This window comes from Aythya fuligula, unplaced genomic scaffold (genome assembly GCF_009819795.1).
Source record: "Aythya fuligula isolate bAytFul2 unplaced genomic scaffold, bAytFul2.pri scaffold_52_arrow_ctg1, whole genome shotgun sequence".
Lineage (NCBI taxonomy): Eukaryota > Metazoa > Chordata > Aves > Anseriformes > Anatidae > Aythya > Aythya fuligula.
In genome coordinates this window covers 277,275-295,524 of record NW_022473991.1, presented here as the reverse complement: position 1 = coordinate 295,524, position 18,250 = coordinate 277,275, and the positions used below count along the sequence as shown (strand labels likewise).

Below are 18,250 nucleotides of genomic sequence, written 5' to 3'. Positions count from 1 at the left end.
AATAGTAAACATTGGATTTAGCTGCACCTGTTTCTAGCTTGTAACAAAAATTACAGAGAGGAGTTATCTGTCTGCTTGCAGGAAGGTAACATGCATTATTAGAGGAAAAATTAGTCAGTAAAGGACAGGATATTTCAATTGCTTGGAGTAACTCTTCCTCCTGAGTTGGGAATAAAGCTGTGTCCATGAAAAAGTAGTCAAATACTGGAGCAGGTTGCCCGGAGAAGATGTGGAATCTTGCCTTTAGAGATATTAAACTTGGCTTGGGGTAAGGGATATGTCTTGTAGGGATAAGACATCACTGAGCAACCTGGTCCAACTTGTCTCGTTTCAAGCAAGTAACTGTACTAGGTGATCTCAAAAGATCCCTTCTAACCTAAATTGTTGTATGAGTCTGACAGGTATGCTTGTAACAAACTTGCCTACTTAAGTTTAGAGAATCTGCACTCAAACAGTTCTACAAAAGACATAAAGGAGGACTAAAATTTAGGAAGATGCAATTGCTTTTCTTTTATTTTTTTGCTACTTTCATGGGGAAGGTAGAAAACTTTGGAGGATTAATGAGTTCTTTATAATTATGGCATAGTGCTAACTTTTTTTTTTTTTTTTTTTTTTTTTTTTTTAAAAAAAAAAAAAGCAGCTGCTTTTAGGGCAGTAACTGTAAAGGTTCTCCTGAGTTAATTTGAATCTTACATGTCATTACTCTTAGAACAGTTGTATTTCTAAAGACTAAAGAAAAAGTAGCTTTTGGTGTTCAAAACATTAGCAAGCTGGAGAAAATCATAGCTTTACTTGGTGTTAGTACTACTTTTGTGTTTCAGTCGTCTTTGTATTTAAATTTATTCAATTCTTTTTATTAAAGGTTCAACTGCCAGAATTTATTACTGGCATAATGAATGTACCAGAAAATAGAGGCTGTGTGCCTTCACAGGACCAGAGCAATGTGAAGGTAAAAAAAAACAAAAACAAAAACAAAAACAAAACAAAAACAAACAAACAAAAAAAAATAAAAAAATGTGTGTGTGTATAAATACATAAATTCTTTTTCAATGCTTTTTAGATACGGAAAATTTAATGGAAGATGAAATACAGATTTCCTTTTCCAGTTATTTCTATTAAGATACTGTTTTTTTAAAGTATATTCAAGCTCTGTATCTCTTTGGTATGAGCGTGTGCATGGGGCAAGTGCACACATCTATTCCCTGGGAGACAGTCCTTTTATGGCAGGGACTTGACGTAGATTTAATCTGCCTTTAAACAATAGGGAATACATATTTTTTGCAAGTATATTATCATTCAAATATTGTCTTGACTGAGAGTTAAAGAATTTGCCTGATGCTGCAAAGTGAAATGGTAAGAGATAAATTTAGGTTTAACTTTTCAACTTAAGTAATGCTTATTTACTTTCAGAAGAAATCTGAGCACCAACTGTAGTGGTAGCTGTAGAAATGCAGACAATGCTGATCTGTTGCAGTAGACAACTGAGGACTTTGTGGGGATACTGGATTCAACCAGCTAAACAGTATCAGTATAACAGTGTTTGAATGGTGAAGCTTAAGTCATTTCCAAGCTTGCTTTCCTCATTGAGTGTCAATTTCAGTACAATATTTGGGTACAACTCAAAATAGTTCCCAACAAGTGAGCAAGCATCTTCCCAGCAATCTGACATCAGGATAACAGTGTTTCAGTAAAATGCACTTGGGTGCTTTTCTCTTTGTTACTGAGTTTATGCCCTAGATAGCACTTCTACCAATAGGTTCACTTGGTGCTCTGATTGTGACATGTATAATAAGAAGGGGCCAAGAATATTTTTTTTGACTGCTTACATTTGTCATATTTCCTGTTGAATACGAAGAAATTCCACAGCTACCAAAGGTTTATATCTTTCCTTTTCTTGTCTTTGCTTTCTTTGCTTATGACAAAACTATAAATTCTTAAATTCTGAGAATTTTGTTCCTATAGGATCCTGAACTGCAATATAAGTAATTATAATTTTGTGTTTTTGGATATAAGGGTAGAGCTGGGTTGTAATTTAATATAAACTTGAAAACTTTAATCAGTGGGACTTCTGTTATTGAAATCCCAGGGAACCAATAGGGAAAAATTAGTGGATCCGAGCTGGAGCTGGTGAGGTGTTGAAAGTCTTTAGCTTATTTGAAGTTAATGTAAAATCATCGTGTTTTAATGGTGTTACTATTTTGGCTTGGGATGTAAAAGGGATATTTGTGGAGAGATTGCTAAATAGAAATAGAAACCCAACTTTAATAGCTGGAGATATAGATCTCAAATATTTTGTGAATACTCAAGTATAGTATATGTAGTGGTATGTCTAGTACTGCGTGCGGTTTTGGGCACCATAGTATAAGACACAAAACTACTGTAGAGCCTCCAAAGGAAGGCTACAAACATGGGGAAAGGTCTAGAGGGCAAGACAGATGAGGAGCAGCTGAGGTCCCTTGGTTTGTTCAGCCCAGAGCAGAGCAGGCTTGGGGGGGGGGCTCATGGTGGCCTGCAGCTCCCTCACGAGGGGAGTAGAGGGGCAGGCACTGAGCTCTGCTTTCTGGGGACAGCGACAGGACCCGAGGGAACAGCATGGAGCTGCGACAGGGGAGGATGAGGCTGGGTGTTAGGAACTGCATAGTTAGGTTCTGCACCCACAGGGTGGTCAGGCACTGGGACAGGCTCCCTAAGTGTCATGGCACCAAGCTTACTGGAGTTCAAGTGTTTGGGTACTGCGCTCAGACATGGTCTGAATTTTGGTGGTTCTACGTGGAGCCAGGATTTGGACTCAATGATCCTGTGGGTCCCTTCAACTCTGGATATTTTGTGATTCTAATTTTAACATATTAATCACGCTTGCCTTTGTCAATGCTTCCATAATAGCATCCATAATTATTTTTCTTGTGTGTGTCTTGGGGCGGGGGGGGATTGAAAGAAGATCTAATCATTTACTTATTTCAGAGTAAGTGTCTAAACTTTAAATATTTTTCTAAAAAAAGTTTAATTTTGAAAAGCAAGTGGGGTAAGCTTTTAGATTTTGAGGGTGTTCCTTGTATCCCAAGGATATTCAGTACCTTGGAGAGCTATTGTAACAAGCTCGGAGGATAAGAGGGTGGTGAAGGAGAAAGGGGGAGTGATCAAGGAGGATAAGGGGGTGGTGAAGGAGAGAGGGAGAGTGATCGAGTAAGAAAAAATATCTTCCCCTTTCCTGTCCACAGATTGACTCCCTGATGAAAAAAAGCAACAGGTATAATTGCTAATAGTTTCCGAGATACAGTTTCCAAAGTATAGAGTTGACGATTTACTAAGTACAAATACCAAGTTAGAGTCATGACCAGATATTTCATTGTCTCATAAGCCACTGTTACAACACACAGTACCATAATGATCTGAAACCAGGGCCTGGATAAGATAAACAACATGACAGAGAGCACATACGGAAAATAATGTGCTATAATACTCAATTTGGAAAACAGGCGCAGCTGACAGAATTTCTAGGTTGGAAGAGACCTCAAGATCATCGAGTCCAACCTCTGACCTAACACTAACAGTCCCCACTAAACCATATCCCTAAGCTCTACATCTAAACGTCTTTTAAAGACCTCCAGGGATGGTGACTCCACCACTTCCCTGGGCAGCCTGTTCCAATGCCTCACAACCCTTTCGGTAAAGAAGTTCTTCCTAACATCCAACCTAAAACTCCCCTGGCTCAACTTTAGCCCATTCCCCCTCGTCCTGTCACCAGGCACGTGGGAGAACAGACCAACCCCCACCTTGCTACAGCCTCCCTTGAGGTACCTATAGAGAGCAATAAGGTCACCCCTGAGCCTCCTCTTCTCCAGGCTGAACAAGCCCAGCTCCCTCAGCTGCTCCTCGTAGGACTTGTTCTCCAGGCCCCTCACCAGCTTCGTCGCCCTTCTCTGGACTTGAGATTAAAGCAATCAGCATTATGACAAGTAACTATTAAGCAGATATAATACTTATACCAATTTTAGTTTAACACACTCTGGTCAGATCTGCCATTATCTCGACCTTTCAGGCCCCACGTTGGGCGCCAAAAAGACTGTCGTGGTTTAACCCGGCCGGCAGCTAAACACCACGCAGCCATTCGCTCACCCTCCCCCCTCCCTCTCTGGGACGGAGGAGAGAAATGGAAAGTGAAGCCTGTGGGTTGAGATAAAGACAGTTTAATAAGACAGGAAAATAATAATAATAATAACAACAATAAAAATAATACAATGGTGATAATAGTACTACTAATAATGTGTACAAACAAGTGATGCACAATGCAATTGCTCACCACCCGCTGACCAATGCCCAGCCTAACCCCAAGCAGTCTGGCCGCCCTCCCCCGGCTGGCCACCCCTACATATTGCTTAGCATGACATCAGATGGTATGGAATACCCCTTTGGCTAGTTTGGGTCACCTGTCCTGGGTCTGTCCCCTCCCAGCTCTTGCTGCACCCCAAGCCTGCCCGTTGGCAGGACAGAGCAAAAAGCTGAGACGTCCTTGGCTTAGTATAAGCACTGCTCTGCAACAATTAAAACATCAGGATGTTATCAGCACTCTTCTCATCCTAAGCCAAAACACAGCATTCCACCAGCTACTAGGAAGAAAATAAACTCTGTTCTAAATGAAACCAGGACAGGGGCACACAAGTATCTCATTGGAGATGGGAAGCATCTCCCTTGGAACCCCAGAGCTTCTGCGGGGGGCAGGAGCCCCTCCCTGGGTCACTCAAGTATGTCAGCAGGGCACCCAAGCATATCCCCAGGGGACGTAAGCATTTTCCTGGTGGACCCATGCATCTCCTATTGGCACTCAAGCATCTCCCTGTGGATGCACTGAAAAATTTTTTCTCCCACACCACAAAAACATCTCCTTGGAGAAGTTAGGATTCTGCGTAGAGCACCAAATCATCTCCCTTGGGCACCCAAGTACATCCTTCAAGTATCTCCTGTTGCATCCCAGAACCTCTTTGCGTTACCCAAAAGCATCTCCCCTTAGAAAAGAAGCATCTCCTTGGAGGGAGGACCCAAGCACCTCCCTGGGAAAGAGCAGCATCAACTGTGGGCATCCAGCTGTGTAAAAGAGGCACCCAAGAACATCCTTGTAGCACCCAGGCATCTCCCTAAGGTAAACCAGCACGGGACAGCCAAACACCTTGCTGGAGAACGCAATCACCTCCCTTGAAGACCAAGGATCTCCCTGGTGTACCCAAGCATTTTCCTAGGGCATGCTGGCATCTCCTCAGGGCATCCAAGCACCTTGCAGGAGCACACCATCTTCTCATGGAGGCACCCAAGAACATGCCCAGAGTGCCCAAGCCTAGATTTGGGGCAAGGAGGCACAACACAGGGGCACCCCAGCATGTCTCTGGAGCATGCAAGCATCTCCTTTGTGCAATGTAGCATCTCCTCAAGGTACACAAGCACAACGTCCAAGGGCATCCAGGCATTTTCTTGGGGACCCGCAGCACTTCCCTGTGGTCCACAAACACCTCCCAGGGGGACACGAGTTTGTTTCCAGTGAACCAGTGCTTCTCATCTGAGGAAACACACATCTCCCCAAAGCACCCAAACATCGTTCTCTTTATTCCTGTCAATAACAAACTACAGTAGTGAGAATCGAAAGCAAACGAGAAACACCTTCCTCGCTTGCACACTCTTCTACCTCCTTCCCACAAGCAGCACAGGAGAATGGGGAAGGGGGGCCCGGGCCTCCTGCTCCACTGTGGGCTGCTCTGCACAGGCAGCAGCTCCACTCCAGAGTGTGCTTCTCTGGGGCTTCTCCACGGACTGCAGCCTCCTTCAGGACAGATCCACCTCCTCCTCCATGGGCTCCTCCGGCAGCGAGTCCTTTTTGGAGCCCTCTGGGGATGGTCCTCGCTTGCCTTGCAGCATCCCCTGGGCTCTTCTCACACAAGCTGCCCCTGCAGAACCCCCCTATCAAAACCTTGCCACATAAGACAAATACTGAAGGATACCAAGGGACTGATCGTGTAGTTGCAGTTTTATTCAGAGAGATCTTCCCCAGGGAAGCTTTGCGGCTCCCTGGCTTTTCACGGCCAGCAGCGCAGTGCTTTTAGCCTAGCCCATCTTGATGCGGGTTGCTGCTGTACTTGACGTTGCAGGATCTCTATGGTCGCAGCTGCCAGGTTACGGACTGATGGATGGGTGTCACATTGCATTCGGAGGACTGCGACAGAAAGACACAGAGCAGAGATGAAACCTGTTGACCTACAGAGACCATCCAGCATCACTCTGGACCGTGCCAACCCCATCGTATACTTCTAGGGCCAGCAGGAACAGGTCCGGCTAGCACGTCCCTTTGCCCCTGCAGCATTTCCCTGGAGCAGGACAAGGCTGCAGACTGCATGGGCTCTGCCCCCTGTCACTTGGTCCCAGCACCCCCAGCACTGCCCTCACTCACAGGTGATGATCGCATGCAGGTCTTCTTTGTCTAGGTCCCTGGAGTGCATTGCAGCAAACGCTAGGAAAAGAGCACCAGTCAGATCCTGCTCCCCATCACAGCCCCTGGTATAGACAGGCGCTGCCCCCTGCCCCCAACCCCCCTGCAAGCACAGTGCCCAAGGAGGAACCTGAGCAAGGCACACACCAGGCCCACGTGCATGGGCAGGGGGCTGAGGGAGGCACAGGGCTCCTGGGGGTACAATCAGGGGCTTCAGGGCCCACAGGGCTGGGCCTTGCTGCCAGGGCAGGGCCCAGACAGGGAAGCAGGGCCTTGGCTTACCGATGAATTTGACAGCCTTCTGTCGCAAGTTGGCCTGAGCATCCTTCAGGTATTGCAGGCTCTGCTGCAGGTATCCTTCCACCCTGCTCTTCTTCTGCTTGAGCTGGAGAAAGCACAAGGGCACAGAGCTCACAGACCCTCCCCAGCCAGCTGGACGACTCCCTCCTGCCAGCACCCCCTTTCCCCTTTCCCCCAGGCCATCCGGAGCTCCCAGCCAGGAGCTCTGTGGGGCTGAGGTTTGGAAAGAGTTGGGAGACCCTTCTGTCCCGCTGCCAAGGCCCAGATGGGCTAGGGTCTCCTCCCGCATCCTGGGGGTGGGGAAGGCAGAGGGGCCTGCAGAAGAGCCCTTGGGGCTCTGTGCTGGAGGGAACGGAGCCACGATGCAGCAGCAGGCGGGGGACTCTGGGCTGGAGCAGCCTGGGCATGTCAGACAGGCTTGTCCATATGGGGCCTGGGGCTGTGTGGTTCTCCTTACCAAGTACTCCCAAATCTTAATGACGTCTTCGTTCTGAGCCAGCTGCTCAAGCTCTTTCCACTTCAGGAACTTTGCACAAGCAAGTAGGACTACTGCAGAGACCTGTGGAGAAGCAGAGGCAGGGAGATGGCACCGCACACACATACCTAAAGTGTCTGATTGCCTGCTGCCCTGGCCCCCCCATGCTCAGAATACCCTTCTGGTGTCAGCACACCCAGTGCCCTCGTCAATGGCCAGGTCTGAAATCTGTACCTTGGCCACACTCTCAGTCTCGTCACTCATCCGGAAAAGCAGTGGAATAATGGCCCTGTGCACGGTCTTCTTCATTTCTCCTTTTTTCCACCACAGCACAGACTCCATCAAGTCTTTGAAGAGGAGCATGGAGCATTCTCGCACCTCACTGGACACCTGTTAGGGAGGACAAAAGGAGGACTTCTCCAACTGCCAGCCTCCCCCTGTCCATGGGGAGCAAGGGCCGTAGGGTGGCTGATGTGAAGGGTGAAGCCTCGTGTTCGGAACAAAGGAGCTGGAGGCCCGCACAAGGCAAAGCAACAGGTTTCCTGCACGGGGTGCCTGTACCATGGAGTGTGCTACAAGCCAGCCCACTTTTACTAGTAGCTGCACCAGCTATGTCAAAGCAGAGCTCCCCTGGGAAAGGGCTGAGGAGGATATATGGCTGGCCTTCGGTAAGGCTTCTGGGGCACACTCTGTCTCCTCAGCTTCTGCCTTTCTGCCTCAGCACAGGGAACTTTTGGCTGTGCTGAGTTGTCTACCTGACAGCGAGAAGCCCTGCTGGACTGCAGAGCCCAGAAGACAGCCCACAAGAGTCCAGAGGAGCAGAGAGAGGAGAAGGCCCGGCGTGAGTGCTGCCCGCAGGCCTGGGCCGAAGGGCAGTGCCATTGCAGGGTGCCCGTCTGCGGGGCTCAGTCACCAACAGCAGTCTTACATCGTTAAACAGAGGCAGGAGTCTCCCAGCCAGTGCCAGAGCGATGGGGCTGGCCTCCTTCTTCTCCAGATGACGAATCACGTTTTTGAAGATAGTCAGGGCCTTCATGTTGATGTGCGTGTTTTCATACTGCAGAGCCTCCATGACTTCTGGCAGCAGGACCTGCACGTCCGTCACCTGTACAGAAAGACACCGTATGTTTTTAGTCAAGAGGTGGACAGCCACCCTGGCCAGGATGCTCTGGTTCCAGAGCACCAGCCTCCTGCTCACTTCCTGGCAGCTGCCATGGGAATCTCACCAGCAACCTTCCATCAGGCAACAGCCACGAATGTGGTGATTAAGTAGCTGGGAGAGCAGGGCATGGGGAAGGGAGGTGATGAGAGCAAGGGCTCCATTTCCCCCCCTGAGTCACCCGCTTTGCACATGTCCCCCAGGGAATCCATCTGGAAAGCTCCTGGGACGCTGCACAGGCAGCCACCAGGCCCCACCGCCACCATCACCCCACCTCCTGACTCCCAGCTAATGACAAGCCATGGTGTTGCCTCCTGTCCCAGCACCAGGCTGCCAACAGGGCTTTGTTTGGCAAAGTCCGACTCACCATCTGAGATGTCTCCGAGAGCATGACGAGGGCTCTGAGCACCAGCCAGAGGATCGGCAGGCTGCTAAGACTCAGAAGCGTCAGGAGCTTTTTTGGGTCACATAAATTCAATAGTACATGTTTGGTTGGATGCATCATCTGAAAAGAACACAGCCGTGAGAGAGGGGCCGAGCCTGCAGCATGCCCATCACCACGCAGCTCCTGGCTCCCCTGGCAGCTCAGGGCAGGGTGTGGGGGACATGCACCCAGGTGCCTGTCCAGATGCTCATCCTGGGGCAGCTGTGCCTGCAGAAGAAAACAGGGCCCCTCTGTGCCCTGTGCATGGCACCACGCGGCACCTTTTCTTTGCCTGCTCCTCCTGCCCTCTGGCTGTCCGCAGCCTCTTGCTGCCATGCCTCTGAGGAGCAACAGAGCAGCATGAACTGGCACAAGGCAGGCTACAGGTGCTACTTGTCCCCGGCCTCACAGCCTGCCCAGGCTGTGCAAAGACCATGGCTCTGTCCCAGCCTCAGCCATTGCTGTGATAGTACCCCTGGCCCTGCCACTGCTGCAGGTTTCCATTCTGAAGGGCAAGGTAGGGGGATGCCGGAGATGGAGAAAAGTGAGCACTGCCTGTAAAGGGGTAGGCTTTGTCTTTGTGCACAGGGACCCCGTATGGCTGATGTAGGGGGGCTGGTGCTGGCCCTAAGGGGCTGTGTCTATGAGTCCTGGAAGAGGCGACAGTTTGGGGAAGATGGGGCAGGGAGAGGACTGTGCCTCTCCTGGAGGAGCACACACAGCCCTGAAGAGGAGCAAGGTGTGTTCTCTGGTTACTCACAGCGAAGTTAAGAAGGCTGGTGTGCACAGGGTGGGCTTGCAGAGACGCGCACACCCGTTTGTCCTGGAGAACATTCTCTAGCTCCTGCAAGATCTTCTCTGAAGTCATTGGAAAGGAAAGCATCACCTTCCACATGTCCAGCGTAGTGCTGCAAGCCCAGAACACTGTGTTGGCAGGGCTGCCCTGGCCACAAAGCTGTGACCCAGACAAGCCCCGCAGGTCCCAGGCTATCCTGCAGCCCTGGCCCTGACCCGCTGTGTGCTTAGGGAGCTGTTGGGGTGGTACCTGTCAAGTGGCGGAAGGTTGGTCAGCACGCTTATGAGAGCTTCCCTGGGAAACTGGTTAGTCAGTGCCTTCAGTACTAAGAAGAAGCTCTGCCGGAGTAAAGATGTGCTGTCGCTCCTTTTCAGGTTTTCATGGAGGAATCTCAGAATCGTTTCCACCTGGAAGGGACACAGGAGAGAACGTGGCTGCCGCTGGACTGCAGCCAGTTGCCCAGCTGCCACTGGAACTGCTGCTGGGTATGAGAGGCAGGATGTGAGCAAGGGATGAAAGGGCTCAAGGGCAGGGCAATCCGCTGCTTACATCCATCAGCCAGGAGGCAGAGTCTCTCGCGGCCACTTCCAGCGTGAACTTGGCCCACTGATTCTTCTCGTCATCGATGCAGCAGTCTCTAATGGTCTCAAGTGTCCTGAGGACAATGGTTGTCCTCTGAGAAGACTGGAAGTATTTTCCAATTGGCTATGGAAGGAAAAAAAGGATGAAAGGGAGGAAGGGAGAAAGGAAGGGAGGGAGGAAAGACATGACACAATAAGTCAGAGAGCAGCACCTGGGGAGGGAAGATCAGGGGGAAGGAGAAAGAAAGACCCTCCCTTCAGGGCAGAGCTGTGCTGACGGCCCCCACCTGTGCCCAGCTTTGCCTCACAGGCACCCCTGAGCTGCAGGCTGCTCTGGAACATAGGGAAGGGCAGACAGCCTGGCTGGAGGGTGCCTGTGTCCTCACCTCGTGATGAAAACGGGTAGAAACGAAACCAATCAGCCTCCAGATCCTCTCCATGGCTCTCTCCTTTCCAACTTTGTTCTGAGAGCTCGTGAAGCATAGCAGCACCTGCAGGAAGCAAAGCTGCTGGTCTACTCTGGGAGCTGACAACTGCTCCAGCAGAAGCAGCACTGCTGAACTCCTGGCTGGAGTCACAATGTTCATTAGGGATTCCCAGAGCTGGAACAAAGCCCTCAGTGGGTCACTGAGCCATGGGGTCCCTTCACACAAATCCCAAGGCCAACCCTGTAGCCAGGCAAGTAGGCAGATGCCATGCCAGGGAAGGCCTAGCTCCTTCCCATTCCTGCCCCCAAAACACAGTTCTCTGTCCCCTCTCCATGAAGGCTGGCTTTTGGAGCAATGTCCTGGTTTCAGCTAGGATAGAGATAATTTTCCTCCTCCTAGCTGGTGTGGTGCTGTGTTTTGCATTTAGGGTGAGAATAACGTTGATAACACGCTGATGTTTTAATTGTCGCAGAGCAGTGCTTACACTAAGCCAAGGACTTCTCAGCTTCTCGCTCTGTCCTGCCAGCAGGCAGGCTGGGGGTGCAGCAGGAGCTGGGAGGGGACAGACCCAGGACAGCTGACCCAAAGTGGCCAAAGGGGTATTCCATCCCATCTGACGTTACACTGAACAATTATGGGGGGGCTGGCTGGGGTGGGGGGAGCGGGTGCTCAGGGATAGGCTGGGCATTGGTCAGCAGGTGGTAAGCAATTGCATTGTGTATTATTAGTAGTACTATAATCATTATTATGATTATTTTCCCTTCTTTTCTGTCCTAATAAACTGGCTTTATCTCAACCCTCTGGCCAGGTTAAACCACTGCAGGCAGAAACGGCCTGGGTTTATGCGGTGCCACAGGGATATGTCTACTTGGAGGACAGGAGAACAGAGTTTTGGGGCTGGGTTCCTGTGCAGGATGGGCAGGTCCCAGGAGAACTCTACCCTATTCACAGCTGGCAAGGAAAACACAGGGGACAAGGAAAGCAGGGCGATAGCTCCAGATGCTGCCAGTGTGGTGCACAAGGACAGGGCTCAAATTCTCTCAAATTCACCACTGCTTTGGTGCAAGGAGAGCTCTGGGGGCAGAGGAGGCCCAGGAGTGCTGCGAGGAAGCTGTGCTGTGACACAGGAAGGACCTGTGGAGGGCAAGGGATGTTGACAGCAGCCAGGGGACAGCGGGGCCCTAGAAGAGCTTGGTGGACAGACCCTGGCTCCCCTGAGTGTGCTGGGCACAGGCCTGGCAGGCACTATGGTCTGTGTGCATGGCACAGGGGGCACTCTTCACTATTATATGTCACCTTGCTCTTGGGTGAGGAACAGCCACTGTGAAGCCTACACTGTGAAAACTACCAACCTGCAAGATACTGCACAAATTCACCGTGAAGCTGAAGGTGGGAGGGCTGATCAGCAACATCTGCAGCATGATGTCCATACTTTTCAGGGTCTGCAAGAAGGACAAATCTTTGTGTTGTCAGGCTTTCAGTGGTCCTTCACAGCTCCAAGAGAATGTGCTAAACTCCCCCTTGTACTGGGTTTACATAGCACGGTTTTGGGGGTCTGCAGGGGTGGCCTCTGTGAGTAGGAGGAGCAGGAGCAGTTGGTTTGGGGGCATCTGCTACCTATGGGAGACACATGTTGGAACAGTTTGCTCCCGACAGATGGACCCCATGGTACGGAGCCATATTGGAGCAGTTTTTGAAGAGCTGCTACCTGTGGGACGCCCACACAGGATCACTTTGTGAAGGATGGCATCCCGTGGGAGGGACCCCACAACAGAGAAGGGGCAGAGAGGGACCGTGAAGGAGCAGTGGAGACAAAGCGTTATAGACTGACTGCAACCCCCATTCCCCGGCTCCTCTGGGGACGGACGGACGTAGAGAGGGTGGATGGGGGAAGGCATTTCCAGTTTTTTTTTGAGTTACTGCTCTAGCTTGTTAGAAATAGGTAATACATTTTATTAATCTTCCTACTCTGAGCCTGTTTTGCCCTTGATGATAGTTGTTGAGGGATGTCCCTTTCCTTAGCCTAAGCCTTGAGCCCTTTCCATCGTATTTTCTCCACTTTTCCCTTTGTGGAGGGGAAATGAGAGAGCAGTTGTGGTGGAACTCAGATGTCCTGCAGGGTAAAACCACCACATTCCTTACTGCCAAGGAAGGACAGCTGCAGCTCTGCGCGCTGCCCGGTGGAGGCCTCAGGGCAGAAAAGGTGCTGTGTGCAGACCAGGCCTCAAGGAAAGGGTGAGAGGGATGTGATGGGGTGAAGCAAGGCTGAGACCCTGCCCAGCAAGGATCTTCAGTCATCTGTAAATACAGGCAAGCCAGGAGGTAGCTCAAAGAGATATGGGGGCTCCTGTAGCTCACCCAGCACGTACCGTATCGTAGAGGCGAATGTCCAGTTCCTCTTTCGGAGGAAGAAGGAACACGCTCTTGAAGGATGCAAGTAACAGAAACATCATTTCATCCTCCAGTACCACCTCCACTGTGCTGCAAAGAGAGGGACACTGGTGTTGGCAGCAGTGCCTCCATGACAAAGGGAGGTGGACACAGACCTCCCATAGGCAGAACTCCAAGGGAGGGATGGGGAGCCCTGCTGGGATCAGTGTCCTCCATGAGGCTGGCCGGGGCAAGAGGGTAGTCCTCACACCTCCCAGCAGAGAGCTTCAGTACTCCCTTTGTCCTCTGGACAAGCCCTGAGCAGGGGAGAGCAGAGGCCCTGCCTGGATGGTGAATGCCTCCTTGCCAGGGTCAGATCTGCCAGGACCATGCCCTAGGGATATGCCAGCTGAGCCAAGGACAGGGCACATACCTCAAGGCAGAGATAGCAAGCATGGCTTGCTGCCGCACCACTGTGCACAGCTTGTCCCTGGGCTCCTCGTCCAGCAGCACCTGCAGAGCAAAACCGGGATGGGACCTGGCAGCCGTTGATACCCAGCGCCAGCAGAGCCAGCACTGCTGGGCAGGACGAGAGGAGCCCTGGGGTCCCCAGCCCAGCACCGGCACCCAGAGTGCCCCCTGCGCCTTCCAACACTGAGGTCCCAGCAGCATCCACAATCTCACAGGGAGCAACTCAACGTCCATGCATTTTGTCCCCAGTCACCCCTGCCCAATGCCCAGAGAGCCTCGCCACCTTCCCCAGCCCGCCACATGTCCCCTCACCTGGATGTTCTCTGCCAGCATATTTCTGAAGCAGAAGATGTCCAGGCCCTCTAACAAGCCCTTCTCTTTTGCGGTTGTGCACACAGTGACGATGTTCCTCAGGAACTTTATCTTCTGCACATCATCCTGGCAGCCACAGAGATACCAAGAGGGAGTGTGAGGAGGGAGCCACAGCCAGCAGGACCGCAGCACTGTGGGGTGCGGAGCTGTGTGGGACGCCTGGAGGGCAGCAGCTCTGCCCAGCCAGCAGCCCTGCAGCAGCCTGGCAGCAGAGCCGGGGCACGGCCAGGACATGCAGGCTCAGCCGCCATGGAAAGGGCTGCTCTTACCTTTTCTGGGTTTTTGACGAAGGCCTCGATGAAGTCCACAGCTTCCTCTTCCTCTTCGTACACAGGTAGCCAGCTAGCATCTAAGACAGAAGGAGAGCAAGGATTACTGTAGAGGGGCTTCAGGATGAAGCAAGGGAAGGGGGCACTGGCTTCAAGCAGGGGGCATGGCTGGCCCCAGCCCTGCGCACCCCAGTGTAGACTCACTCACCAGGCTGCTGCGACTCCACCTCGACGGGCTCCAATACAGAGCTGCTCTCATCGGAGCTCTCACTCTCTTCCCAGGCCACCCTGGGGTGGCTTGGGGGTCTCTCCTCCATTGCGAGTGATGAGGGGTGAGGGTGAGGAGAGGGCCGGCTCGGGACGGCCACCGGCAGTGGGGAAAGACGTGGGCTGCACTTGGGGGCTCCTCGCCAGTCCCACTCGCTCCTGTCCTATCCCCTCGCTGTCCTGACGGACACTGGCGGGGCTGTTGTGCCAGCACCGGCTATTGCCAGGTAACAGCAGTGTGGGTCACAAAGGGTCCTCTTGTGATGTCATGCCCCCGGTTGGGTGATGCTGGCTCAGGGCCCTCCCTTGTTCTCAGCTCCTCTCAGGGCTGCTCTTGCATGCAGGCCCAGGAAATGGCTCCATAAATTTTCATATTGTCTTGCAGTTGATGCTATTTTTAGGAGCCAAGGAAAATGGGAGAATTTAATGCATGCTCAAGGGTTTTACATCTTACTGCGATCAAAAGACCCAAGCTGATTGCGGGCTGAGTGTTGATCATATCATGACATGCATTCAACCGAAATCTAAAGAGAGGACTGAGCTTCTTTATCTCCCCTAAATGAAAAGCGATGCAACTGATTCATGAATATTATTCTCCTTAGGGCCATTTAAAAAGAAAAAAAATCCGTATATTTCATTTGTAAAAATATTTGCAGTAAAGATCTGTGTACTTAAATAAATCTATTTCATGAGGACATAAACCTTTAGTTCTATAAAGAACCTTTAGTTCTTTAGTGTTATTTCATGTTGCTTACGTTCTGGAAGAGGTTAAATTTTAAATACCTGCTTTCTGAACCGAGTTATATAGCACATTACTTACTGTATGTGTTTCCTGTCGTGTTGTTTGTCACTTCTGGGGGTTGGTACATTTTCATTTTTTCCCCTATAGTTAAATTGTTTAGTTAATAATAATCTTTCCCTAATATTTTTTCCCTTTAATTAAATTATCCTTATCTCAACCCGTGAGTTGTTCCATACTTTACTTCTTCCCCTCCTCATCTAGGGACGGGGAGTGAGAGCGTGGTTGTGGTATTTAGCTGCCTAGCACAGTAAAACCACCACAGTCCATTTTGGCGCCTAATGTGGGGTTCAAAGGGTTGAGATAAAAGAACTGATTAAAACACTTACAACTAGCACACTTACTTGCTAGTCACCATGTTCAGTGTCATGTTAATATTGGCTCGTTTGATCATATGTCATGCAATCCGTGTCATGTTGTCCTTTCTCCTCTATATCCAATCTGAGAATGTGCTACAATCTGTGTTCATTTTTTATTTTTTTTAATTCACTGTGCTGCCAAGCACTGGCCTTGAGTTTTGTCTGGCATTCAGGCTCTGCACTGTTATCATTTGGGTCTCATGGAAACTATCTTTTAGAGAATATTCAGAACTACACTGCCTTCTTTTCCTCATCTGGATGTCAGTTTATGAATAATATCAGGAATGGTACCTCCTCCTTCTTTCACAGTGGGCTAATTACAACAGTTTTGGAGTATTCTGAATATCCATGTGTAACCCGTATATTGCGATTTCTAATTCTGAATAACAGGTTTCCTCTTCTCTCTAAGATTAGTCAATTGTTTAGGAAGCTTACCTGGGAATCTGTCTTGAAACAGTCTTGTGACGGGTGGCAACATGTGTGGGAGGATATAGGCAGGTACCTGTCATGAGTGTCTCCTCCAATAGTTTTGAACTTCTCCCCTGAACAAATGCAAAATCCTAAAAACCTGATGGAATGTTTGAGAGTCACATGTCCTGACCCTGATAATGCCGGAGAACGACAGCTTGCAGCATTGTCCTGGGTTTTGGCTTACTCCTATCAAACACTGTTTAACATCATCCAGCACCTTGAAGAGAGGGAGGAAGTCTCTGAGTCTGATGACCAGATAACACAAGCTGTGGCTGACCCAGAGGACCAACCATGGTATCAGTCGCTCCCATAGTCAAGTCAAAACAATAGAAACGGAAGTCAGCTTGTTTAGTAAGGGAAGAAGCCTCTCCTAAGAAGGAGGGAGAAGGGGAAAGGGCAGGCATCTCTAAAGCAGAGCCATCACAAAAACAGCAGGAAGATGGAAATCATAAAGGAAACAGAAACCACTTGATCCCTATCCCTGAGTGAGTTGTGAGAAATACGAAAGGATTATAGTCGACGCCCAGGTGAACACATCCTCACTTGGCTGCTTCGATGCTGGGGCCAATAGCCAACAATTAGAAGGCAATGAAGGCAAGCAGCTGGGATCAGTACATTGATGACATCCTCGTGTGGGGCAACACAGCAGAAGAAGTTTTTGAGAACAGGAAGAAAGTAATCCAAATTCTCCTGAAAGCTGGTTTTGCCATTAAAGAGAGTAAGGTCAAGGGACCTGCACAGGAAATCCAGTTCTTGGGGGTAAAATGGCAGGATGGACGTCGCCATATTCCAATGGATGTGATCAATAAAATAACGGCAATGTCTCCACCAACTAGCAATAAAGAAACACAAGCTATCCTAGGCCTTGTGGGATTCTGGAGAATGCATGTTCCAGGCTATAGTCAGCTTGTGAGTCCTTTATATCGAGTGACTTGAAAGAGAAACTATTTTGCAGCAACAACAGGCCTTTGAACAAAACAAACAAGAAATAGCTCGTGCGGTAGCCCTTGGACCTGTCTTTACCGGACCAGATGTGCCAAACATACTTTACACTGCAGCTGCAGAGCATGGGCTCACCTGGAGCCTCTGGCAGAAAACCCCAGAAGAAACTCGACCTGTGGGTTTCTAGACTGGGAATGTAAGGGTGAACTGTTTGTAGCTGGATGGGCCCAGGAAACATCAGGACATCTGGGGAGGGATGCCACATACAGATGGGCTTGTGATCAAGGGGTGGACCTGACCACGGAGGTCATAACACAGGTTACCCATGAGTGTGAGACTTGTGCTGCAACCAAGAAAGCCGTGAAGGTAAAATCTCCCTGGAACAGGGGGAGGTGGCTAGGGTTTCAATATGGTGAGGCCTGGCAAATTGACTATATCAGACCACTCCCACAAACCCACCAAGGCAAACAGTACGTACTCACCATGATAGAAGCAACTACTGTGTGACTGGAAACATACCCCGTAAACCATGCCACAGCCTGAAACACTATCTTGGGCCTAGAAAGGCAAGTGCTGTGGTGTCATGGTAGACCAGAGAGAATTGAGCCTGACAATGGGAGTCATTTCCGAAACAATCTTGTCACCTCCTGGGCCGAGAGGCATGGTACTGAGTGGGTGTATCACATCCCTTATCACCCACAAGCCTCTGGGAAGGTTGAGAGGCGCAATGGACTGTTAAAGACTATGTTAGGAGCATTGGGTACTGGGACATGGAAACAATGGGACATAAATCTACCAGAAGCCACTTGTAAGGAATATTTCAGCAATTTGTGTCAATAGAGGGCTTGAAAGGTAAACCTTGAGTCTCTGATATCTGGGGGTGTTTCAAACTAACTGCTAACTATTGTGACTATTGTACGGGACACTACGCAAGTCTCTGATATCCGCCAAGAGATTAAGGAGAAAGGAAAAGCTGAAGGACGACTAAAAGACAAAGCTTGCAGGGGACGCTGCACAAGTCTCTGACATCCGGCCAAGACGGACAAAGGAGAAGGACAAGAAAAAAAGCCTGGGAGGAAGACTACAAGCCTTCAGCACAAGAGACCCCCAGAGGGTCCACTGGAGACTGATACGCATGCACCAGTGGGAGGGTTTGGATTCTGGGAACTAATTATACTAACCCTGTTTTTTCTAGAAGTAGTAATGAATATGTATTAGCCTAGAAACATAAAAAACAACCACCTGCTGTAATTTGTGAGTGTGTTGGAGGAGCCCAGATTCCCCTCACACCCAGC

At 50.0% G+C, this 18,250-nt stretch overlaps 2 protein-coding genes and 1 long non-coding RNA gene across 3 annotated transcripts; all 3 read right to left on the bottom strand.

The window, feature by feature from the left end:
- Positions 1-6,079: 6,079 nt before the first annotated feature.
- LOC116501596 lies at positions 6,080-6,824 on the bottom strand. The gene is made up of 3 exons (XR_004254465.1): positions 6,755-6,824; positions 6,434-6,493; positions 6,080-6,199 (listed from the first exon to the last, which is right to left on the bottom strand). It is a non-coding gene; the product is annotated as an uncharacterized LOC116501596 (long non-coding RNA).
- A 591-nt stretch (positions 6,825-7,415) lies between these two features.
- Positions 7,416-9,725, bottom strand: LOC116501600. Its single transcript, XM_032207194.1, has 4 exons — positions 9,591-9,725; positions 8,774-8,911; positions 8,176-8,352; positions 7,416-7,637 (listed from the first exon to the last, which is right to left on the bottom strand). The coding sequence occupies exons 1-4, from the start codon at positions 9,723-9,725 to the stop codon at positions 7,416-7,418; spliced, it is 672 nt and encodes a 223-aa protein (XP_032063085.1).
- A 2,202-nt stretch (positions 9,726-11,927) lies between these two features.
- On the bottom strand, positions 11,928-14,434 carry LOC116501599. The gene is made up of 6 exons (XM_032207193.1): positions 14,326-14,434; positions 14,118-14,197; positions 13,789-13,914; positions 13,439-13,518; positions 13,005-13,116; positions 11,928-12,077 (listed from the first exon to the last, which is right to left on the bottom strand). The coding sequence occupies exons 1-6, from the start codon at positions 14,432-14,434 to the stop codon at positions 11,928-11,930; spliced, it is 657 nt and encodes a 218-aa protein (XP_032063084.1).
- Between the last annotated feature and the right edge of the window lie 3,816 nt (positions 14,435-18,250).